Here is a 26,158-nt window from a genome sequence, read left to right on the forward strand (position 1 = left end):
ATAGGATACTACCTTGTTAGGTAAGCACTCACCACACGACCTACTTCCTACTTCTCAGAAGGAAGTACAAAGAGGCCTTGTGAGAGCTAGCATCATGAAGCTGCTAATTCACACAGTCCATGCTCACACTAAGATGAGCAATCCTACCTCACATTTTAATTTTTCTCCATAAAAGAATGAACATCTGCAAGCGTGCTTCAAGCCCTTTCTCTAAATGGTTCTTGTTGTCCATTGGTAGAGCACTCTATTCGAGGAGTGCTAAAGAAACAAATCAGAGGCAGGGACACTCCAAGGAATGTCTTGAGTTGCAGCTACTTTCCTCCATGATACTGCAAAATGAATGTAATTACTCAATATCCCTGTTTCATAATTTCTGCTTAGGTATCACTGCTCCATGACGAGAAAAGTCCCGCTTCTCAAACCTGATTTCCTTTTACAACAAGGTAACCCACCTGGCTATCAAGTGAAGGCAGGTGATGTAATCTTCCTGGATTTCAGTAAAGTTTTTGGTACTGTCTCTCACAGGATCCTAAGATCATTTTGGATAAAATATCTTGCACACAGCTGGATAAACACATCATGTGATGGATGAGCAACTGGCTGATGGGCTGGTCTCGGAGGCTTCTAGTGAATGGGGTGACATCAGACTGGTGACCTATCACAGGGCTCCACTTTGGGCTCTGTGCTCTTCAACATCTTCACTAGTGACTTGGATGCAGAACAGGAAGGGATACTAGCCAAGTTCACTAACAATACAAAACTGGGAGGAGCTGTTGACTCCCTCAAGAGAAGGGAGGCTCTGTAGACAGGCCTTGTTGCACCTCAACAAATCAGAAGACTGGGCAATCACCAACCATGTGAAGTTCAATAAGGAGAAGTGCTGGATTCTGCACCTGGAATGGGTAACCCTGGATGTGTGCACAGACTGGGGAATGAGAGGCTGGAGAGCAGCAACATGTAATGGGAGCTGGAGGCCCTGGTCTGTGGCAAGTTGCAGCAGTGCCCCGGCAGCCAGGAGGGCCACCCCTGTCCTGGGGAGCATCAGGCACAGCATCACCAGCCAGGCAAGGGAGGGGATTGTCCTGCTCTGCTCTGCTCTGCACTGGGGCAGCCTCACCTCCAGTGCTGGGGGCAGCTCTGGGTGCCACAACAGCCTAATGTAAGGCTACAGAGGGTCCACAAGGATGGTGAAGGGCCTGGAGGGGAAGCTGTATGAGGAACACCTGAGGTCACTCGGTCTGTTCAGCCTGGAGGACACTGAGGGGAGACCTCACTGCAGCCTACATCCTCTCCTCGTAGGGGGAAGAGGAGGGGCAGGCACTGATCTCTTCAATGTGGTGACCAGTGACAGCACCTGAGGGAAAGGACTGAATTTTTGTCAGGGAAGGTTTAGGTTGGATATCAGGAAAAGGTTCTTCACACAGAAGCAATTGGGCACTGGAACAGGCTCTCCAGGGCAGTGGAGCACCAAGTCTGACAGAGTTCAAGAAGTGTCTGGACATTGCTTTCAGGCACGTGGTAGGATCCTTGTGGATAGTGCTGCGCAGGGCAGGAGCTGGACTCGATGATTCACTTCCAACTCAGCACATTCTGTGATTCTGTGTTTTTCCAAACATTTTGTATTGTTCACTACCTAATTTCAATGCTCACTGTGAGCAAAACAACTGATTAGTAAACCTTGAAGTTCTCCTTTCAAGTAACTGAGGTAAATGAAGCCCAATACCAACCATGCTTCCAAAACATCTGAATGAAAACCACATAGGTTTCTTTTTATGCCACCATGTTGACTCCTAAAAACTTCTATCACTACTACTGCAAAGAATAGCTTTCTATGAATAGAATCCTTGTATTCTACTTACCTGTATTTTTTAGCAAGGGTATCCCTCTCTGTTTTCTGGTTTGCAAGTATTTCATTCAAATTATCTTGTATCTGAGACAGCTTTTGTATATACACATCTGTTCAATATTTTGAAGTAATCAAAATTACAACAGCAATAAGAAGTAGAAAATAATTACATTAATAGCAATTTCAGTGTAGCAAATACACAGCCAAAATATAAAGAGATTGTTAGAGCAGTACCTTATACTGCAATGCATGCTGGTAGCTCCTTACAATTGGAGTATTTTTAATGAAATTCTTATAGGAAGAATTAAATACAAGTTTAACTTAAAAAAAAATAGCTGAAGTACTGGAAAATTTTGAAGTGCAGGTACCTTGTTTAGGAAATCAATAAGAGAAAAAAAGAATAAATTAAAGAACTTCCCTATGCATTATAAACCTTGAAAATTTTTAAGCTCTTTGTGCTGCAAGTAGATACATAGCATGACAGTTATACTGAGGCTACCTGCAGAAGTTACACAATCTTAACAAGGTGCCTAAAATTTTTGTTTGAAGTATTATGAAATAGCTTAATCAATTTCTTAATGAAGAAATAGCTAGACTGTTTCAAGTTACATACAAAGGTAAAAGCAAATCTATCCCAGTTTTACATCGTTTCTAACTCGTAATGTTAAATGATAAAGAAGAACAATTATAAATATTTCTTTATATACCCTACCTCTTAGATGTATAACTTTAGAGGGTTAGAAATCCCAACGAGTGGATACCACTGGGATAATTTTTTTAAATTGTAACTTAATTCCTGAAATTCTAAAAGTCAATGCAAGCTTTACATAGTCAGGAAAAATAAGAAATTACAGTACTAATTATAAAATGTTTCCCCAAACCTTTTTCATGGTACCCACCAGTATTTGCCTACTTAGTAATATGCAAATATTGCTCTTATTAAGGCAGTATAATAAAAAAATTGAATATGTTATTTATAGCAGATTTCACTGCATGGAAATACCTTGAGCTTTTATTTTACTTCTTAAGTTTGTTAGTGTACTTCTACATACCTGCTCAGAGTTGTGCCTCATAAATTGTCATGACTACAACTTAGTTTAAGAGGGCTAAACTAATGTTTTTGTCAGTAGTGGTAACAGATTACCATGTTAATTTCTCTCATACCCCTGAACAAGAGGAAGCCTGATTAGCCCTGAAAAGTAGAAGTCTGATAGTTCCTTTCATTCATTCATGAAATTGAACTGATGTCCATGCACAGGCATCTGTCTATTGTATCATCTACCTATTTGTCATATATTTTTCAAGAAAACACCGATTTTAAACTAACAGCCAATACACCATAAATTTGAGTTATCAATCCACATAATTCCATATTTCACATTTATTTTTAAAGGGATACATTTACTTGTGAATACCATTTGAAAGCTCTAGTCTGTATTTAGGAATATAAATTTAAAAACAAACCCTTTCTTTCTGTCAGGAAGCAAAACTGTTTCATGAGTATGAGATGCTTCAATTAAATAGCCCTGCCTAGATGGGGAAGGGCAGCTGAGGAGAGAGACCTTGGTCAAAGGCATTCTGGCAGCAAGCTATGCCTCTTGAAGAATCATGGCCTGGACACAATAGACTCCAACAGCTACACAGGAGCAGCATCATGATCACCTAGGAAGTCACTGTTGCTTAGTAAATTCTTGAGAGTAATGTGAACTGAGATTTGATAGCCCAAGACAAATTACACCTCTGGGCATCAGCATTTCTGAAACTGCTCATCATTCACATTGTCTGCCGTAAAGAACTCTCTTTTTTTTCCTCTCATGAATTGTTTCAGGGTCCTGGAAGTCCAGCCACACAAGAATGAAAATGCTGCATCTGCTACTTTACAGATATAGGTGTTCTTGATCATGCAGGGGCTCGTATGCTCGTATGCTGAATAATGCTACTGGAAGTACAAATTCCTAACTAATGATCCCTTTTTATATTATTAGATTGACTTGAGACACATGCCTCCAAGTGGCATGCCTCCCATTTTGTCATAATATTCATTCCTGTGAACAGAATTCCATCTCAGGAAGTGTCCACACCTGAGAAATGTTGTTAAAATCTTATTCTCTGAAGCTGTATTTTCCAGAGGAGATATTCAAATATATTATGTGCAATAATGTTTTAAAAACAGTTACATTGCCAAAGATATTTACCCACTAAAAACAGGTAAAACACTTCAGTTATGTCTACCTGCATCTTTGGAAGTTCTCAACTCAAACAGCGACAGTTCCTCCTGCTTCTTTTCTGTATCTCGTACAGCAGCAATAGACTCCTGTAAACAAACACAGAAATTACTGTAAGAAGTAGAGCCAAGTGCACCATACAAAACAGACCATGGTACATGGCCTGCAGCTTAGGTATTGGCAGACTTAAGTCATTCCAGGTTGGGAATTACTGTGTAAAGGCAATGGTACACTGGTAGGATAGAGGTACATAGTGCCAAGAACATTGCTCTGCAAAAGGATGTCACAGCCTGGGTTTGCTGTGGCATTCAAACTAGTCCATGCTCACAGTCCTATAGAAACCTCAGAGTGCACAGCAAAGATTGGACAGTGAATTTCACCATGACAGCATCATCTAGACAATGCAGATATAAGTTACAGACACCAGGAAGAGCTAATAACTTGTGCATAAATCTTCCTTGTTGTTTTAAGATAAAAGATATCTGAATACCTTCATCATCGTTATGACAATTCATTACTGTGTCAAAAAGAACCATTCTGGAAACATGCTTAAAGCTTCAGAACTTATGACCTTTTCTCCATTTTTATAAGCAGTAAGAAATGTGTGTCAGTATTGACTACTGTATGCACAATAAATTTAAATGCACAGGAATAATGAACAGAGAGAAGTGATAATAAACATATTCATATATGTAAACCACAACTTATCTGCTATAACTCTCTGCATGACACTGTTTTTATATACATTTTAATGGATTAATTATTTAAATTATATATTATATTTTTCAGTCAGCAAATGTGACTATGCAGTCATATAGAGCAGTTTAACAAAACTGTTATCTATACTTACCTCACTATATTTCTCATGCTGTGTCGTCAAAGCTGCATCATCATTTTTATAGCAGTCGTAACAGTAATGTTTTGATTTCACCTCTTCACAATTCAGAAAAAAATAAATAAAATTTAAAATTAATTTGCATGAGCATCATAGGCTGGCTTAGCTGGTACAGGTTACAAAGATGCAATGGCAGATCAACTAATGATAAGTATCTTGCATATGCAAAAGAGATCAAATTTAGGTAGCATAAAGAAATGAAAGTTATCACTTTCAAAATTACTCATTTCCCTTCCTGTGAATGGAAATATGGACAATAACAAAAATCTGAATATCCAAATATATTATTTTACTCCATTATCTCAGAAAAAACAAAACACATCCATGCATCTTATTTTCTGTAAATATATAAATAAATAAATTACATTCAATAGTTAGTAGCTAACAGTTAATATTAAAAATATCAGTGTCACACCATTTGAATGGTATGATTTTTCCTTAAGATTACAGGGTAATCCTATGTTTTATATTACAAAACTAACATACCAGTAACTTCAACAGTTTGAACTGGAAGTACAGAGTCCACAGCACCATACGACTTCAGCAGTTCTTTCATTTCTTCACTACAAGCTTGATCCAAAGGGCTCTTTCCTGAACCATCCCTCTCATTGGGGTTTGCTCCATGCTGCAGCAGAATCCTGGCTGCCTATTATGCATTTTTGTTATTTGTACAGTGCTAATTCTTAGTGCTGACTTATACAATTATATGTGTTATATCTAGCATGCATCATAAGTAAAACATGTTCAAATAAGATACTCTACAATTGTTATACTTGCAATCCAAATTAAACAAAACCAGTAACTGGCTATTATCAACACTGATTTCTATCTTACATTTCTTCACTAAAATATACAAATAATTCACAAATTTTCACAACATGTAATTTTTACAGTACTGATTTTTATGATTTTATAGTTGTAATATATAGTATATATATAGTTAGAACAATTACAAAACGCCATGTATCTAAATTAAAAGGACCAATTGCATTAAGACCAAAGCGCAGAATGGAATTGCATTACTTTTTTTAATATTGGTTTTGGTTCATGAACTGATAATTCCTTTCCTAATTCCAAAAGACTTGCAAGTTTGCTTAATTGTAAAATGAGATTAGTGGCATAAGTAGAATTATCTACCCCCTAAATTCAGATCATGTGAAAGTACAGATGAAGTCAGAGCTTGGATGATAAAAGAATTTTCATACATATGATTTCTCATCTTTAGCATTTCTTCTAATTTCTTACACTCAGAGTGCAGTTAAGTAGGAAAATACATCAGAACAAAATTGCTGACTCAAAGTTCAGGATGCTCTCTGTTGGTTCTCCCCCAAAATATTGAATAATATACTTAAATCTTTGCAAGAGCCCTACTGATAGTTTGGCTCCAAGCCTGTGAAATCCCCTTGCTCACAGAAAAAGATAAATGTGACGAAACATGAATTGTGCTGACAGAAATACAAGTACGTTAAGCCAATCCGGCATCACCTTTACACATCAGCTCCTCAAAACTCACTCTGTCAAAAGAACGTTTTATTTATTTCTGTGGAGTGCTGGGCAATACAAGTTAAGAAGAATGTGAAGGTCTCTCAATGTGTCCAGAGGAGGACAACAAAGCTATTGAGTGTTGGGAGATGTCTCATGAGGAATAAGGACTTTGGGCTTGTCTAGTTTGGACAAATGGAGACTGAGGGGTGACCTCACTGCTCTCTACAGCTTCCTGAGCAGGGAAAATGGGGAGGGAAATACCTATCTTCTCTCCCTGGGGTCCAGTGATAGATGAGTGGGAATGGGTCTGAGCTGTGCTAAGGAATTTTCTAGAGAGGTCGTCAATGTCCAATGTCTGTCAACCTTTAAGGAACATCTCAACAATGTTAACATGATTTAACTTCTGGATGGCCCCAAAGGGATCAGGCAGCTGGACTAGATGATAACTGTAGGTCTCTACTAACTGAAGCAGTCTGTTTTTTAGAACCAAAGAATGATTTGGGTTGGAAGGGACCAGCTGATAAAAAATTGTTTATTTTTAAACAACCGGCCCAGGACCTTTTCTTTACAAAAAAGAATTCTTTTACACTGATAGTGAGACACTGAACAGATTGACCAAAGAAGTTATGGTTACCTCATCTCAAGAAATGTCTGAAATTTGATAGGACAGAGCTTTGGGCAAGTTGAGCTAGTGAAAAACATTCCATCCATGACTGGGGGTTTTATGGCTACGTGCTACTCTCCTCTCCTGCTTAAGCCACAACCACCAGGGGCAGCAGTGGTAGCTGCATGCAGCCTACTCCAGACTTTGTGGGGGGTGACAAAGGGCATTGTCAACAGTAACCCAGACATCTTATTGGTATGCAAATATGACCATAAATCAATCACCTTACTTCATAAATAGTGCACAGCTCAGGGCCCCTTGAGCTATCTCACACAGCAATGGGCTGCACCACCAGGACCTACCCTTGAGTACTCCTCAAGGCAGAGAAATTCCTTGTCACTACAGATTTTCCATAATCGTTGCTAAACTTTGAAATCTTAGCTATGTGATAAAAAGGATTGATTATGCACACACAGTCCTTTATGACTGTGCATATGCACATAAAGCCCTTTACATGGACTGCTGACTGAGTCTGGGATGGAGTCTGGATCTAGCCATCTGAAAAGGAGCTTAGAAAGCAAGGGGGTCCTTTCTGAACATCATGACTTAATAGGAGGTCCCTCCTTACAGTAGGGAGCCGGCTCCCTATGCAGTAAACAACAGAATTGTGTTAAACAACTGTCACATTTATCAGTGAACTTTGTTAACTCACTATTTTATACCAATAAAGTGTATTATTGCTTTTCTCTTAAGTGTGAAATGCATCATTCCCATCTGTGGCAGCACTGAACTATTAATAAATTGAGAATGTTCAACTTTAACAGTGTTTTTAAGAAGCCCAAACATGGCAAAGAACCACAAAGAGTTTCTAAATTTTTATTATTTGTCTGTTGTATTAAAGAAGCCAGCTAACATTACAATTTCAACTGTCACTACTGAATAATATTTTTCTCTAATTTTTGATCACTTTAAAGAACACAGGTTTATTTCCTAAATGCAAACCTATATTAAAATTTTGTTAGTAACTTTAATGAAATGGGGATTTTGCTTTGCTGTTTGTTTGTCTGCTGGAAATTTGTATTAGGAAATCTTATGTAGAAGAAAAATATACCTCCAAATAATTGCCAGAAACAGCATCATGTATTGGTAAAACACCACAGAGACTTCTGCTGTTAACATCAGCACCTGCCTTCAGTAATTCTAAGATCACATCAGTAAATCCTCCATTAGAGGCTTCATGAATTGCTGTCCAACCTAATAAAAGCAAGAAAACACATACAGTATGCATCTGATTTGGAAAGATCCAAAGGTCATTAATTCATAACTCTACACTCTGCTGTATTTAAGATATATCTTACACAAGCAATCATCTTGAAATGCCAAGGTAAACTATTTTGTATGTAATTCAATTTACTTCAAAGAAAAACACCCAGTCTTTTTTTTTTTCTACTGCAGTCCTAAAAATAATAGAATAAATGAAACACTGGAGATGAAAAACTTAAGAAACTTAGGAGCACAATACTAATAATCTGATTTCTAATATCAGTAGCATTTTATAATATCAAGTCTGCAAGACATCTAGTGTAGAACAGTATCCATTTTGAGACTATGAAAATAGAAACATGTTATATATTTAGGTAGGAAAAAGGAAAACATATTCTTGGTCATCTGGTTTTTGCTCTTCCTAAGGAAATAAAACCTGTCTGAATGTGCTTCACACACAGATGTTTTCTGTACACATCTCTGAAAAGGTGCTCTTCAGCAGAGTAACAAGACCCTGCTGAGAAACTATCTGCATTACCTCCATGCTGACACAAAAGCCTGTATTCATACAGTGCGCTTGCACTTGTTTAGTGACTTCTTTTCCTCCTCAAAATTTTAAACCAAAAATCCGTAATTTTATTAAAATGATGCATATTATATAAACATATCTACAATACAGATTATGTAGAACTGTTGTATAAAACCAGCCCATAAGAGGGTAATTTTCAAACCTGCATAGTCCTGTTCATTGACACCAATTCCAGATGATATTATAGTCTTCACCAAAGACACATCTCCTCTCTTTGCAGCAATATGCAGCCGAGTTTCCCCCATTGCATTTCTCCTAACTTTCTTCTTTCTCCCATCTCTTGTGTTACAGGTACCATGTACAATTACAGCTTTTTCCCTGGTAGATTCTAAACAGATATTGGGTATTCATTAGAAATTTTTTTCACAAAGAATGCTTAAGTATAAACAGAAAATTAACCTTCATAATTAATTTGATTCACTGTAAATGTGTGCAACACTTTCAGTTTAATTATTCAATAACATAACTGTCTATAGCAAAAAGTCAAAAGGTACTAAAAGCAGAAGGCCCTGTGCAATAGGTCAGATAACAAGCAGATTCTGTACTTAAGAATTTCCAGTTAAAACTTAGATGATTCAACAAGGGTATAACAAATCAGGAAGCCACATGAAAGGTAAACAGGTTGAAATTTTACATTATATAGAAGTAGGGAATACGTTTGATTTCTTCATGAACTGGTTTCAGGTCATCAGGCTGCTAAATATATAAGCTACACACATAAAGATATTTTAAAAACTATAAAAAAGTGGAGACTTGAGCATTACTCCTTATCAGTTCCTAATTCTGTATCAGGAAAAATACAACCGTGTGATTCATATACATAAAGAGACAGAGTGGTATAGACAGATATAGATAGGTGTATATATATGCAGCTCAATAAATATATATATATATATACATGTATATATATGTATATATGTATATATATGTATATATGTATATATACACACATACACTAGGTTTTCTTACAAATGTGATGTGAAAAGCTACTGTAGACTGACTATAAGTCTTTGAGTAATGTTTAGTGGCATAGATAATCAGTCATTTAAACTTGTGCACAACTGGACCCATAATTGCAAATAAACTTGATTTAATCCTTATTGGTTCCCAAAGCAAACAACATTCACTTTAATGATATCATGTGGTCATCAGAGAGGTTCTAATTCTGAAGCTTCAGGTAATAGATCTACTAAATTCTAAGAGACACAGCAGAAAAAAGAGATTAACAAAGTACTTATTATGTGTATAGAGTAAGGACAACCCCTTCCTCAAACTGCTACCAAAGAGACAGGATATATAAATTTTCTAAAGCTCTGTCATCCATGTTATTTTTTAAAAACCCCTGTTCCTTCTATTACAATACCATACTATTCAGGTATTTTTTTAAAGTTTACGATGTTCTTTCTCTGATTTCTTGAAAATATATAATTTCTTCAAAGAATACAGAAGTCTAAGGTTTTAAATGAGCATTCTGAAACTCTTATCCATGGGGTTAGTTTTTTTTTCCTTTTATGCCTCTGAACAATTAGTTGCTGTGTCTTTCTCATCTCATCAAACAAGCTCTTTTCTCAAAAATTTTCTGTCATCTTTATCCATTAGTATCAAACATCTTCTGTACTTGACAGCTGCCTTTCTTCAGGTGCCTCCTGCCTCCTGGAAAAATGGCTTTTCCAATGTTTCCTTCAAAATATACTATGGACCTTGTTGTACAAGACTATTTGGAAGAACATGAAAGACAAACTGAAGTGATAGTAGAGATAGACATACAGTGAGGATAAAGCCATATTGGTTTTAAGTCAGCTTGGTCACTGTAGGCTGTTCAAACCTATAAGAAAGCATTCAGACAACTCCCTTTGTACTGACACTGCTTGGCCTACACTATATTGGCAACAAAAAAACTCAAGAGCTCCTTTTTTAAAGGAAAACTTGAGATTCTAGAGCACATAAAGGCATCATATTATTAAAACAGTTCTCCAATCTGAGACCTACTTTACCATAAGATAATGTATTGTCTTTTGCCTAAAAGCTTCTGAGTCTGAACTCCCAAAGCAATCATTTGCTTTCTGATTCTTCCTTTTCTTCCCTTTTGATTCATGGGAGAATGTCCTAGGGACTTTTTAGAGACGTTGAAGAAAAAAAAGGGTATACAACAGCCCATTAAGCTAATGAACCTTAGCAATATTGGCTGCAAGTGAACAGAAATAATTGCAAAGTTTTCCAGTTAAATTGTCATGCACAACAGTTTGCTTCATGGCTGTTAGGAAACATTTGCAAAAGCATGATGGGACATCAGTTTGTGAATCACAAAATACTGGCTTCTCTGTGGGATGCACTGCCAGGTGGGTCATGAGAAGGAAAGATCCAGATCTTGGCAAATGCAAAATCCAGTCAGCACAGTACAAAGATAAAATGAAGAGATTACTGTAACCAGCAATCAGGTTGGATTAGGCTGACATACCTCAGCAACTTTGAGGACATTGTCCTTCAATACCTCCACAGGGTCTATGAGCAATTATTTCCACAAGTTGAACTATAAGAAAAGAAGCAAGCTATTTGTACCTTCCTTCTGTTTAAGCAGAATGGAAATGTTGGGAGCCTAGTAAAATGACTAGGTAGATGAAAGTGACACTGTGTCACTTGTGAAGAAAAGATTTTTATTCAATAATAGGAGGAAGACTAGTGGGACATAGAAACAATCCAGATGAGATAAAAAGGCCAGTTAATGACAAAAAAGTGGAGGAGTGCAAAAAATCTGAAAATCCCACAAGTCAGAAAACATCATCCTATTTTCCAGATTTATTTCTACAGCAATCTGAATGCCATTGTCCTGGACTCCAAAAATTAAGGCCTTCAACTGTATAAAGGCCTATACTTTCTTGCACCACCACTGAAATGGCAACACTCTCCTGGTATGAAAGAAATAATTAATTTCATCAAATAAAATTTTACCTGAAGAATCTCTTACATGGAAAAAAAAGTTGCCTGGGACATGCTATCCCAGAGGAGACTAAAATATAAGACACAGGTTTGAAACAAAGCTTTTTAAAATCGTAACAGCACAAATAGGAGGCACAAAGATTTTAAGAGAGGAGGGATGCTATCTACTACTACAGGTTTTGGTTTTAGCAAGTCTTGAGTACCATGGTTTGGTACGTGGTTTTGGTTGCAGAAAGAACCCAAGTACACACAATGAATGGTGCCAGCTTTATCAAAAAAATCAGTAAGTGAAAATACACACAGGTTAAGATGAGTTGGAGTAGGGCTCTATTGTGATGGTAAGGCTACAAGATAAATGCAATCTTAGACATGGAATGAAAATGCTTAACAAAAAGCTGCATTTGCAGGCAGAAGAGAATACAACTAATGGAGGATGCTAGATCCTTAGTCTCAGGGAATTAGGTTCGTATCTATACTACAGCTAACACAGAGGTACCAATAAAATCAGAGTCCATGCTGATTTGTGCCTGATGAGGATATATTCTATGTATTACTATATACTATAAAATGTAAGTAGATCTTAAAATGTAAGTAGATCTTAGTGTGCCAAACATTCAGAGAGCACTGTTCTTTGATCTGTGACATGTAAAACAGTTAACTAAAGACCGATCTAATGTTATTTTAAACTGCTGTTTACATAACATACTTAAGTAAGGCTAAACTTGCCTCACTTACAATCCTGAATCCCCTCAACCACAACGCTTAAAGACTGATGAATGTAACATAAACAAAATGCGCATTCTGTAAAATGGAGCACAAATATTTCTGGAACTATTTAGGTATTCATTAGAGTATCTGCTCAACATACTATGTACTTCTTGACAAACTTTGCCTCACACATTTCAAAAAGCCTTCCTTATGCACATTTGGAAAAAAAACTCCACTGGTTTATAAAGTATTAACTTTTCACCTGACTTCTTAGATGTTTGCTGGTCTGATGCTTGACTCAATTGTGATTGATTAGATGAAAGCTTGTTGTTGCTGCTACTGAAATATGAGGCTGCCTTTGCTTTTTGGCTTGTCTCCTGAGGATTTGCACATGCTGATTCTGACTCCTCTGTCTGTAAGGAAATCTATCAAAACAAAGGCAAAGATAGTTTTAAACTTAGAGCTGATCCATTAGTTTTATTTCCATTAACATCAGAATACACTTGATTTGTTGAGTTTTGCAAAGAAATCATTCTGAAGGTGAATATTGGTATTTAGTCTCCTATCACTCAAATTACTACTGTTACTCTGTATGAGACTATGTTGATCCCTGTCACATCCTGTTGTAACTTCAAAACAGATACATTGTGAGAGGAAGTCAAAACAAATCAGTATTGACTGAGAATCAAGTGCTCTTAAATAGGAAGTGTGAGAATGTTGCGCACACTTTTTCTCCAGAAACCATGGACATGAGAGGTTATGTCCTCCCCTTTACAAAGAAGTTGCTGAGCTTCTACCAGTGCTACCCTTTTATTCTGCAAATGAATTTTCACAGTACCATTGTTGAATTACATTCCTATTGCAATTTCACCGGACAGCTCAGTTTCCTACAACATTAAATGTGACATAACAATTGGGAACACACAGCAATAAGTCTAAGCTATTTCATTAGGTCCATCACGAGGGAAACATGTTTTCTGTAAAGCTCCTTGGATTGTAAGTGGAAAGAAACCCGAGGTCCATATAACATGAGATATTATTTCTGAATAGTTTTACTCTTCTTGTAAGAATGGCCTTTTTTGGACTTGTTGTTTTTGTTTTTTTAAATTTTTCTGCCTTCAGAGAAAGGTTCATAAGAGCTTTATTACTGTGGTTTTCACTAGGTTTGTTTTTCTGCTTTGTTTAGCAAAACTTCCTTTGATGCTCCAGTATTATCATGTTGAAGTACAAATGCATTTGATTCTATCTACAAAAGAGGCTATATAATTAACTTCACTTTCTGATAAATTCCTGTATTATATACTAAAAGAAAACTGTGCTGCTATAAAATTAACTGATTTCCTCTGTGCTTCTTTTTTTCAGGACCAAGAAAACAAGGAACTAAGAAATACACATATAATATAAAAATTCATGGGCAAAATCCAACAATAAATATTACTGAAGTGCTTTAAACTTGTATTTATTTTCGAAAATTGAACAAGTTTGAATTATTGATCTGTCTTTTAAACTGCCTCACTTCTGTGGTCATAAACCAGAGCTTTAGTTTCACACTTCTGACAAGGCTGTCTGCAATTATTCTAGGAAATTATAAAGAAGGGTAAATAACACATCAAAACCACACAGAATTAACTCCTGGTAATCTCAAAACACAGCTGATCCAAAGGCCAGTGACTGACTAGCATTATCCTTCTGATTACTTTATATCTGGAGACAAAACCAGAACATACACTCTAACATCTGACACAACTACTGAAACTATCAGTTAAAAATCTTCAGTAGTAGGTTTACATAATTACATGTTTACAGCACCATCAGTCATTTTCATCAGTCATTTAATGTTTTAAAGCACACCCTAAGACTATACACCATGGATGCTTTTACACCACCACATTTCAAGGGACACATAGACTGCACAACTGTGAGTAACAAGGACAGTAATCATCACCACATAAAACTTCAAAAGCTCCAAAAGATGTATCTATGCATACTACAGTCTACAACTCAGATATTATCTGTTATCATTGTCAAAGGAAGAAAACAGGGAGAAAATGCAGCTCTTAATGCTAAAAACTGTTGCACTATATGCAAACAACGACCTAGGTGACTCGTCACGGTGTTGTCCTCACATGAGGCACCAGCTCCCTCATCCTGCTGAGATCTCACAGCATAATTGCACAACCCCTATGCAAGACAGTGTCTTTCCAACTCTTTCCTCTCAAAACCCAATACAACTTACTCTACCCAGAGGCAAGACATAATTATCTTGCTGCTACAAGCCAGGCAGAAAAAGGGCAGTTTCAGTAAGGCTTCTGCAAGTACAAACAGGCACTGATGTACCATGGTCTCTGTAATTAGCTCTGCAGCACCTGTAAAATCAGCAAGAACCACCATCCATGAGACACCTGCCTCTGTCTTGCATACTCATGAGGTTGTACCTTATTCCAAGTACTAGTAAGGATGAGCTTAACATTGATTATTACTCTCAGTTCCTGCTGGCTGTATCTAGTACGCTGTGTGCTGGAACTGAAAAATACTTCAGAAATAGTCATCTGCTTTAGTTTACTGAAAAATGTCAGCAAGCCCTTAACCGTTTATGATCAAATCAGATTTCTTTGTAAAGATGTACCTGCTGCTGGTTTGTATCTTCTACGCACTGAGTATTTAACATGTTCTTTGAATCATCTCCACCTGAAATAAAAAGGAAATACAGAAAGAAACCAGAACTGAAAAGATTAATAACTTACTTAACATATATACCATCTTACATCTACAATACTGCATGGAACATTACTTAAAATATTTAGATTTCTAAGAGTTTTATTGGAATCTAAAACATATGAGTTTATCAAATTTTGGAGCCTAATCTTTGTTGCAAATAGCATCTTGTTTAAACCAGGTTTCATGAGAGTAAAGAATGGTATCGTACTTTCAAATTTTCTTGATGATTAGTGAGCTGAGCAATTATTTTTTAAACTTAGTGCAGCGCCTGGCTCCTCTCTGTAAGTCTTCAAGTGTGCTTCACGATACCCAAAGAACCTCAGAGCAGCAGGCTGAGAGCCCTTACTAGCACCCCATCCATCTCATCTTCATGTCACCCAACAGCTTCTCATGGGCAAGTCCGGTACAATCTCAGTCTCCCTTCAAGTTTTGTCAATGAGCAAAACTTATGAGCAAGGACCTTCCTCCTTCTCTGAGGAAGGTGAATTCCATCTGACACCAGAAAGCCTGGGGACATCCCAACCATCCCTTTACTGAAAAACCCAGAACTGTGACAGTGACATTAGCTATGGAGTCATGCATAATAGACTGTGTTTGTCTGGTTCTTCCATTGTCCCTGCTCACAACAGGAATAAGAGAGGAAAAAATTACCTGCCTACCAGATTCCCTTACCAACTATCCTGAGGCCCTGAAGTGTCTTTCGATTATCTCTGGACTACATGTTACAGCTTGATTTCCACCCATGTGAAAAACTAGTAATGGGTATTAAATAGCCTGAGAGATTGAGGCTCCTTCTGACTTAAACATATTACAGCTCACACTGGCCCATGGGTGTCTATGGTCTTAGTCCTACCTATAATCAAGGCTTACTTTCTACCTGCTTCTGATCGAACAGCCTCCTCCAAACCTTCTTCACAACTTAGTTCCCAAGACTCTACAAGACTCTATTCTCTCCTTAGCCAATTGCTAGCTCTAATTCAGATTTCTCCTTACAAACTCACTAGCTGTTACCTAAAGTAATATTTTCCAGTACCCAGCCCAACAACAATTCAGATCTAATCCTAGTTTCCCATTTTTTATCTTATGGATCCTTCGAAATTTTCGTTAAAAAACTTTATACCAGTTTAAAGCCAAAATTTATCTCTACCTCTCAACGATACCTCATCCATCAGCAAGTCAAGCAATGCTGCATCTTCCATTTAGATAAGACAACTGTTGTGTTTCACACCTTCATTTCAAATTGAGAGGTAATTCCAGCCCCAAAAAAAGCTGGACATCATTATATTTTGCACTTTGTCAAAGGGCAAAATGTACAATGTCAGCAACTGGGAAGGGTAAGGAGTGCTCACTGGTAATGCAAGGCATCAGACAGTGAAGGACATAGAGGTATTAGCAGTAATTATGGAAGCATTCAACAGATGTTCTAAACTTCTCCATTTAGCAGTGATGTTATGTCAGAGTAATTCTTTCCTACCTGCTACTGAGTGTCTTCTAGATTTTGCTACATAACTTTTAAGAAGTTTCATCATAGATGGGTTAGAAGTTTCGTCTAATGCACACCTTCCCACGTGATTTTTTAATAAGGGATCAGCTCCATACCAAAGTAATAAGTTCGCCATCTAGAAAAGTAAGTTTTTCAGATTATTTATTTTCTGACAGTATTTTTCAGAATCCTCATACATGCTTCTCTCTCGTACTTGACAACACAAGCAACTGAAATCAAATCCCTTTTTATTCTGTTCATACATATCAACCATTCCCCTAGATGCATCATTATCCTATAGTCTTATTATTTTTATAAATGGTTCCAATTATTAACCTGATGCCATTAAAACAAGGTCTCTCAAAATACACGGTAGATTCATCCTCTCATAGCTATTAACTGGAAGAAAATAACAGGTGATTTTAGGGTTCAAGTCAGCTTATCTATCTAGGATATTTACTTTAGGAGAAAATAAACTGTGCTCTGGATGTGTCTATTGTGACTTCTGTGACTGCAAGGGAAGTTTTGACAGCTATTTCTGATGTACGAAATATATCTGCTCAAACACATTCAGATGATCTTGCTACCAACACTATGATTTTTGCACAAATATAAAGCTTGGATTCTGTGGTTATTCAAGAAATTATCACTTTAACAAACTGTTCCATCAACCTTTGCAAAATATTTTTTTAAGACATGGGAAACTTATAGCCTGATTATTTCATTTCTTGGGTAACTCTGCAATCTTATTCCAGCATTAGCTGGAATGATTTTACCTGTACTTCTGTATTTCTTTTCTGAGCATCTGTTATCATTTCAGACTGAACTTGACTCACATCCTTCACCTGTGTGTTCAAGTCCCTCATTACTTCTAACCAGATTGCTAACGAGAAAATTGTTAATGCAGTTTTTCATATTCCTACATTCTCCTAACAACAGAGTAAATTAAAAAGGGTTCGGCTGGCAGCAAAAGCCCTTTTGGGTTTCACAAGCTGTCCCAAGTCTTTAGATTCTTTTCAACCAGTAACATTAATAACATTTCTTCCATAACAGAATCACTGCGAGCATCACCATGCATGTACACTGTCCTCTTTAACCAGACTACTAGGAAATCTTTCATACACTTAGCATTTTTTCTGAAATAAATTTATTTTGCACATGGCAAGTACAGATAAAGTAGTCAAAAGCTGCATTTCCAATCTACTTCACACAGAGAAGGTATCATTGAAAAACACAGTTCCAAATACCATGTTACTGAAAGTCGAATTACTGAATCACTATCAGTATTTTGTTGCTAGTCAAAAAACAACAAAGTTGAATCTGACAGCCCACTACAGTAAGACAATTTTACTGCTACTAAGTAAATAGAGCAATGAGTAAATACAGTACCACCATGTAGTACCATTCTCTCTGGATATACCAGCTTACATAACTTTAACTCAGCTGTGTGCTGAATGACCTTGGTGTGCCTCAAGTGACATAGTTGGGATCAGTGCTCTTCCAGTATCACTCAAGCTGCTGGCCCCTAAGTATTACTTGGAGAGATGCAGAGTCCCTCATCCACAACTGTCTTAGGTAAAGTCACAAAACTCAGAAATATTTCACAAACCTGCAAAAGTTTTTATGCACAAGCTGCAACTTATTCTTGAGGCTTTCAAGTGTCAGAAAATATATTAACCAGAAGTCCACCCCTTCCTCTTTGCTCAAAAGAGACTTTTCCAGGTGGAACTGAGTTAGTCTCATCTCAGTTGTGAAAAAGACCAAATGTTTAGCAACAAAATTTATTAGTCATCCCAAAAAAAACCCCCTTTAAAATCTTGGAACTCAGTAAGAATTAGACAGCGTATATGCAGGTCTACAGAAAAAAACTCCCAGCAGATAAAAGGGACACACAGAACTCCTACATAAATTTCACCACCCTAGGGACATGCACAGACAGGTGGAAGTGACCACTATCACACTTAAAGAGGATCTGCAATTAGACACATGCTTATGAAACCACTGCATTCAGCAGAAATTCTGCCATTAATTCAAACTGACTATTCAGTTAGTGTTCAGTTTAAGACCCTACAAAATACAAGACTATTTCCCCATAATCCTCCATGTTCTGTGTTAATACATGGGTAACATGGTTGTAATGACACACCACATATCCATGACTCCAAAATCATTACATAAATCTCATTAATAGTCCAGAAGACTGCTCAAGTCAGAAGTTACTCTGCAAGATAATTACAAAATCAGTGAATGAAACAGTATTAAACGGTAGCAATCTACTCCTCAGTAGTACAACCACTGTCCAAAACAGTTAGGAAAAAATCTCTCCTTTTAGACAAATCTTGCTAAGCATGGAGTGATTTGAATAGAAATCAGACAGAGAGGACTTGCAAGCTCCTGAATTTATCTATAATCTAAAAAGACCAGCCCCATATAAAAATATTGTGTGACCTTCTGGTCTCAGAAATAATAACTTCTATTCGTAAATCATACTTTGTGTTCAATTAAGAATATACCTCATAGTGGCCTTCTTTAACTGCATCTTGCAAGGGTGTTATTTTTTCCTTTTGTGTAGCATTAACATCAGCTCCTGCCTTCAAAAGCAGATTTGCTATCCCATAAAAGCCTTCCACACTTGCTATATGTAGTGCAGTCAAGCCTACAACAAAGAAAAACATGCATTTCACATTTAGGTGAAAAAATTCTATAAATTTATGTCAGATTTAGGTTGTCTCTCTGATGAAGACTTCACAGAGTATATTGAAATAGTAAAAACTGATGCTTTCCAGTAAGATTTTTGAAGAAATGTTTATGAGAACATCACAAGAGTTGGGAGATCTCATGCTTTAGACAAAATTTGCACCTACTGAGGAAGTAGATGCTGCTGTAACAACATTAATTTTAGATTTGATAGTTCTATCATGAAAGGAAAGAATAACAATTATTTATCCCATATTTTAGTAATTTCTCCTGGAGTAAAACATATATGCTATTTTAAGGACAAGGTAATTTTTCACTACTTTCTTTTACTTACATGGCTATGCTGAAGAGGGTAAGTAAGAAAGGAGTGGCAAAAATAAAGGCATGAATTATTTACTAGCAAACAAAAATGTTGTAAGACTATCCAAATAAATGAGTGTTCAAATAAATGAAAAATCCCTAGTGAAATTCCACATTCACACCCAGTTACATGCAAAAGAAGCAAGATATTACATGAATTCCACTCTGTGAAGGAACTGTTAGGAAAATGTGTTGGGTTGATGTGGCCAGAAATGAGTATTCTATCACCATCTGTTGAAGCCGGGTGGGGCAGTGATCCTTATCTACGTGGCCCATATTATCTGCCAATGGGCCATCTTTAAGACAAGATGAGGCAATCATCTTTATCTTTTCCACAGCCCATCCTCCCTCCAGGAAGATATCATCTGGGCCATTAAGTCCCACTGCATGACTGATAAAATTACATCACCCCATCGGGAGATGCTCCAGCCAGGGGGAGGAGCAAAGCTTTGCCTACTTAGATAAAAACTGAGATTTTGGACAGCAAGTTACCTTCTTCCCACTGGATCCCAGAGGAAAGCTGGACCTTTCCACATCCTGGACTTTCAGAGGAAAACTGCACCTTCCACAAGAGCACTGCTTCAGCTGAACCACATCTGCCACTGCAGGAGGACTGTAGCCACCGTTTAATTGGACTGCTACCAACACCCTGACTGACTGACAAGGTGTCAGATTGTATTCTGACTCTGTCAGTGTTTTCGGGATTGTTCTTTGAAATACTGTATTTCTATTTTAATTTTCCTAGTAAAGAACTGTTATTCCTAATTCCCATATCTTTGCCTGAGAGCCCCTTAATTTTACATTCTCCATCTCAAAGAGAAGCTTCTGCTTTTATTGGCAGATACCTGTCCTTCAAACCAGGACAGAAAAAATATGGAATATAGGTCTTTGAACTGTGTTTAGCATAACCATGCACCAGGTCCTCAAACATGCAGGTTGAGAGACATAAGGGAAAAACACAGAGAATTCTCCACTTCCTAACTTCCAGCCCAAAAACTAAAATGCCCTCCAGAATGTTAGTTTAATAACTAACATCCTCCACTTTGATGGATAGTTTTACTCTTCAACAATTTTCCCTTATCAGAAGGTGTATGGGCCTAATTCACATACAAAATATGTGCATTAATAAGGCTTAATAAGATTGTTTCAGTCCCATTAAGCAAAATTATCTTAATTTCACTACAGAGAGATACTCTTGAGGCTCTTTTATATACAACCCAACCCTGACTATTGTATATTCGTAGTAAGCAGGTTTGTTATGAAATCTAAGGAATCTAAGGAATTTGGTTAAGGAATAAAGATTTGCATTTAGGGGAATGTACTAATTTCTCCCTCAGTGAAAAGTATCCTCTATCAGATCTAATGATAAGACCTGGGAAAACTGCACCTGCAACACATTCAATTAATAATCACTACAGATTAGCAACATGAGTTTGCAAGGACACTGTGCATGCTCCAAATCAAGGAGAAACACAAGTTTCAATGCAGCTGTTTCTCAGATCCCTTGCGACACTGTGAGTCAAGACTCGAACTCAGAACACAGAACAGTATCTCTAATATGCTGGCCATATCCTACACGCTGATGTCCAGGAAATAAAAAGGAGGAAAAAAACCCAAAAGAAAACAAACAACAGAAGATCCCAAAAACTCAGTAAGGTACTGAAGCAGAGTACCATAGCATAGGAATAAGGAAAAAACACTAGGCTAAGATATGAATAATCACTGGGGGAAACTTTAAAGGAGGAGAACAGACACAGAGGCAGAATACAATATTCAGAACAATGACTCAAAGATACCAAGATGAAAGTGTGTGCCAAAATGACACAAGTCTGTTCAAAGCCTACCTCTTTCTGATTACACCTGCCTCACTGAAAACGAAAGAAGCAGGGACAGGTCAACCTCTCATCTCCTCAAGGAGTACAACTAAAAGGTATCTTATGCAGCTCTGCTCCTTTTGCTCCAAAAAAAAAAACAAACAAAACAGCAGCCAGAGTCTGGAGGGGCCTAGAAAAATATGCAAAGGCAGAAAAAGGAGGCAACTGTGACCCCAAAATCTAGAACCACTGCACTTTAGTACACTTGCCTACTGTGGCTGCAGCTGAACCCACACTACAGGTACTTCTCAGTTGTCAACACAGGGCTTTGAACCCCACCAACAAAATATTTTTTCATCTGCCTCCAGCACACATTAGTACATATTATAAGTCACTCTGTTAGCTCAAATGTCTGCACTGTCAAAGTCTGAGATTTGCTGCTGACTCAATCTATCTCTCAATATATTCCAGAACGAGAGAATTTCAACCTTAATTCTGGTCCATCATATGCCTGCGTTATGCAATAGCCTATTAACTGCACAATGTGTTTTTTTCTTTCCTACAGGACAGTTGTGAAATCCTAGCTGCTAGCACAATACGGAAAGACAGTAAGAATGAAGTTTTCTAGCAAAAGAGCCAGCTGTGTGAAACAATTTTCTTTTTTTGCTACAGAAAAATTTCAGACACTAAAGCATGAGACAGTGAGGCACAGATTAGGAGCCGCCTTATATTTGAAACAACCAGGTTGTAATTAAGGTGTAGTGAAGTCTTTGACACAGAGTAACACCCACAAAACTGAATAAGGCAAATTGCTTGAATCAAAACATTAACAGATGGCTGCTCCTTGTCAAGATTTTTTTTCCCTGCCCAAGACAAAGAAAAAATGGAAAATGCCAAGTAATCACAACTTCAAAAATTCAAAACAGTGCTCAACTTCTCTCAAGATGTAAAGGGTGAAATCAAAGTTCCTGAAAAATTTAGGCAAAATCTTGACATCTCAAGTTGGCCACTGAAATGGACAAAAAATAACCCCCAACTTCAAGACACCTATGAAGTTGATTATTAAATTAGGGACAGTTTTGTGATAAGCATGGATGGAATCACTGAACTAAGCACATAAACCTAATTGCACCATTCTGCAATTTTTTCAAATGCTTAATTTCTCCTTCAAAATTTTATTTTCTTGTATACTTTTATAACTAGATCTACATATTTTCCTAGGAACAAGTACTAAGTTAAACCAATACAAATTTAATAATCAACTGACCACGCACAAACTTGCAGTCTTGTCCATTGCACAAACTCATAATACATGCTTTTATTAATTATAGGCAGATACTTGTACTGAAAACAGTGTTTTAGCATAATTGCAACTTACCAGCATAATCCTGAGCATTTACATTTCCTCCAGCTTTTATTATCCTACGTACAAGGTTTATGTCTTGGTGAGTAACAGCTCTATGCAGTAAATTCTCACCATACACATTCCTCCTGTGTATTTTTGAAAGTGAAAGGGGGCGAGCTGGATTTACGGCATTCCTACCAAAGGCTTCTCGTCCTGAAAAAGAATGTAAAAGATCTGTTGCACAGAGAAGCTTTTTTCTCTCTTATCTTGGCCTCACTTTATATCAATGTTAGTAAATAAGATACCTGAAGAAACAAATGTTCATTCAATCTAGTAAAAATTAAAATCTCAAAAAACATATCACAAATTGAATAATAATCCCATTTAATAAAGAATGTCATGGTGCATTTCATAACAAAACTCAAACTGAAATTCAAGACACAAAAATATGACTATGTAGAAGTATTTTAACTTCAGACTTCTTCTTTTCTAATGATTTTTTTGCAATGTGCATTGTTTCCCAGTGGATAACAAAACAATTATTCTGCATGAAAATCATTATAAGGTGACCATTTCAATAACTCGTCAGTTATTCCATAATTTCTTAAAAGTCAAATTTATCCACTATTCTTTTTAACTCATTTATCTTTTAAAAGCTCTGCTTTGTGAGCATGAATTTGCACTAGGATAGTGACTGAGATTATCTCCCTTAGGTTTATCATTTCTCATTACTTCACAACCAGCTCAGTCATTTCTGCAATCAGTGGAAGGTGAATATGAGTAAAAGTGGAAAAAGTAAAATTTAAAACAGACTTTTAAAAATGTTTATTTTAGTATTTTACAAAACAAACGCTATCTCCCATTATGCAATCATCACAGTTTTCAGCTTGGCTTAAATTATTTCCAGTACAGATGAGCTGTTCAGTATTTCACCAGCAACATCCCTTAAAACCACGGGGAAGAGCATCCTGGCTACTGCCTCTGATGAAAAACAAGGAGGGAAGAAAGAAGGGAAGAAAGAAAGAACAGGAGAATCGCTTGAAGATAGACAGGGTGCAGGCCTAGGCCATTAATTCATCTACCAATGAGAACTCTTAGGACAGCTATATATACAGGCTATATACATTGCTCCTCTCTACGAGCTGTAGCAGGTATGCCTCGTAAATCCTAAAACTCCACCCAGGGGCCAGTGATGCCTTAAAGTACCTAAAAGTGAAACAACACACTTTCGAGGCAATATTAGTACAGTAGCTAATATAAAGGCTATTCTTTAGTGGAGACCTCTGGGGGCAGATATGGATAAGGTACAACCCCGCATGGGGTGAACACAGTTCAGTAAGTCTAGCAAATTAACATAACTGACAAAAAAAAAAAACAATTAGAGACATAAGTGGTGAACTAATTCCACACCAGTTCAACTCTTTTTTTAATCCTCCTCCCTCAGACAGAACTAAACTTCATTTATGAAAGTGTGTGTCAAAAAGCTGGTTTCAACTTTAGAACCCAGGAAGAACCAAGATAGGTGAGGGGCCTTAGATCCGTAGCTTGGAGCCTCTGGAATGTGCTTTGTCTTTCTGCCTATCAGGGTAGGAATAAGGTAGGGAAAAGGAGTGGGGCTAACTGAAAATACAATTCAGGGCTCCAGAGCTACAAATAGATGTGTAAAGAATATAGAGAATATATAAAAGCAAAAATGGTAAAAATAAATTTGGTATCACCAGAAATAGACCTTAAAACCCATAGTTCTTCTAGAGCTGTAACTCACGCAGCCAGAAGTTTTGTGCATTGTGAAACACTGTGAGCTTGGACTAACTCCAAACATTCGTAAATTCTTGCCTTTGAGTAGATTTTTAGAATCTAAAAGATAAGGGTTTCCCTCAGCTGAGCACACAGTGCCTCTCTGCTGTTCAGCCTTGTAAGGTATCAATCATGTAACACATGCAGTCTAGTCAAAGCTCGTCTAAACCAGTCAAGCAGTTCAGGAGAGATTAAACTGCACAGACATAAACAGAATCATGTGCAGTTTTATGTTACACTTTACCTCATTAAAATCTTCCTTACACGGATCTATTTCCCATTACTTCCACTTGCCTTCCCTAGAGTTTTCCATGTGCCTGACCTTGTGCAAAACAAGTGATACATGCAGACCCAAACAAAAACTTGTCATGGGGTAGTTCTTAGAGTGAATTACCAAAGACGACTCATGGGCCCTTGACAGGTCTGATGTAAAAGGGAGGAAAGCCTGCTAAATTGGTTTACCATTAAACTACCTCTATAGGCAGTGCAACTCTTTCTGCAGAAACCATGCTAAAGAATCAGTAATTTATTTATTGAGTGGAAGCTAGCAAGTCGATTTGAAATAGATGAGCAGTTAGTCATTTAACTTTAAATCTCATCAAAATGGTTCTTCCACTGTGAATAATTAAAATCCTGCAAAAGAGAACTAAATCGTGTTAACTGGAGGTACACTTCTCTATGTTTTTAAAGATCTAATATGTAGCTGTTGCAATTCAAATACTTAAAAACTTTGTAGGATGTTTAAAAGATTGTAGATAAATGAAAAAACCCTGTCTGAGTAGACTTAAGCAAAAAAAACCCCAACATAAAAGGCCTAATCTTAAAGGTGCTGGAGTGAACACTTAAGTGAGAAAATTCTTTATTCTCCAAAAAAATCCGTCTCCAAGAACTCTGCAAGAATGTCAAGAATTTCTCTTCTTCAAAGGATGAAAAATAGCAATCTTTTTCTTTAAAAAAAGCATACTGCAAAGAAAAATACTTCAAAAGACTGGTCTGTGGTATTAAAGGCCTTAAAATCCTGTAGACAAAGTAACAACAGCAGGCATTCAAAACAGAATAAACTGTTTTGTATAGGTTACTTCTTGAGGATGGCACTGCTCTGACAATGATTTTGCACACAGAACACTAAATGGCAGAAATATAAATAATTGTAGCTCAGGATCTAACTTTTCACTCTACAAAAAATTATTCTCCTTTTCAGAATCCACCTAATTTTTTCATATAAATCACTGTAATAAAAATTACATCCTAAAAACATCTCTTGATTCTTATGAAGCAGTTTATGCAAACAAGTTAACTGTTAGGCTGCTAATATAAGGGTTTTCAGAAGAAGGGAAATTATCAATAACTTTAATTATTAAAATGAATGTTTATACTATATTTTTAAAAGAA

The 26,158-nt window shown here is 36.9% G+C and overlaps 1 protein-coding gene across 1 annotated transcript in view; it reads right to left on the minus strand.

The window, feature by feature from the left end:
- Nucleotides 1-26,158, minus strand: part of ANKRD31 (ankyrin repeat domain 31) — a 60,779-nt gene that overhangs the window by 18,994 nt on the left and 15,627 nt on the right. The window contains 11 exon segments of the mRNA XM_056513377.1: nucleotides 1,860-1,956; nucleotides 4,079-4,160; nucleotides 4,922-5,004; nucleotides 5,453-5,612; nucleotides 8,167-8,309; nucleotides 9,050-9,235; nucleotides 12,815-12,977; nucleotides 15,179-15,240; nucleotides 16,745-16,889; nucleotides 19,267-19,409; nucleotides 23,003-23,182. Coding sequence (XP_056369352.1) covers nucleotides 1,860-1,956; nucleotides 4,079-4,160; nucleotides 4,922-5,004; nucleotides 5,453-5,612; nucleotides 8,167-8,309; nucleotides 9,050-9,235; nucleotides 12,815-12,977; nucleotides 15,179-15,240; nucleotides 16,745-16,889; nucleotides 19,267-19,409; nucleotides 23,003-23,182 — 1,444 coding nt within the window.

The sequence above is a fragment of the Oenanthe melanoleuca genome, chromosome Z (genome assembly GCF_029582105.1).
Source record: "Oenanthe melanoleuca isolate GR-GAL-2019-014 chromosome Z, OMel1.0, whole genome shotgun sequence".
NCBI lineage: Eukaryota > Metazoa > Chordata > Aves > Passeriformes > Muscicapidae > Oenanthe > Oenanthe melanoleuca.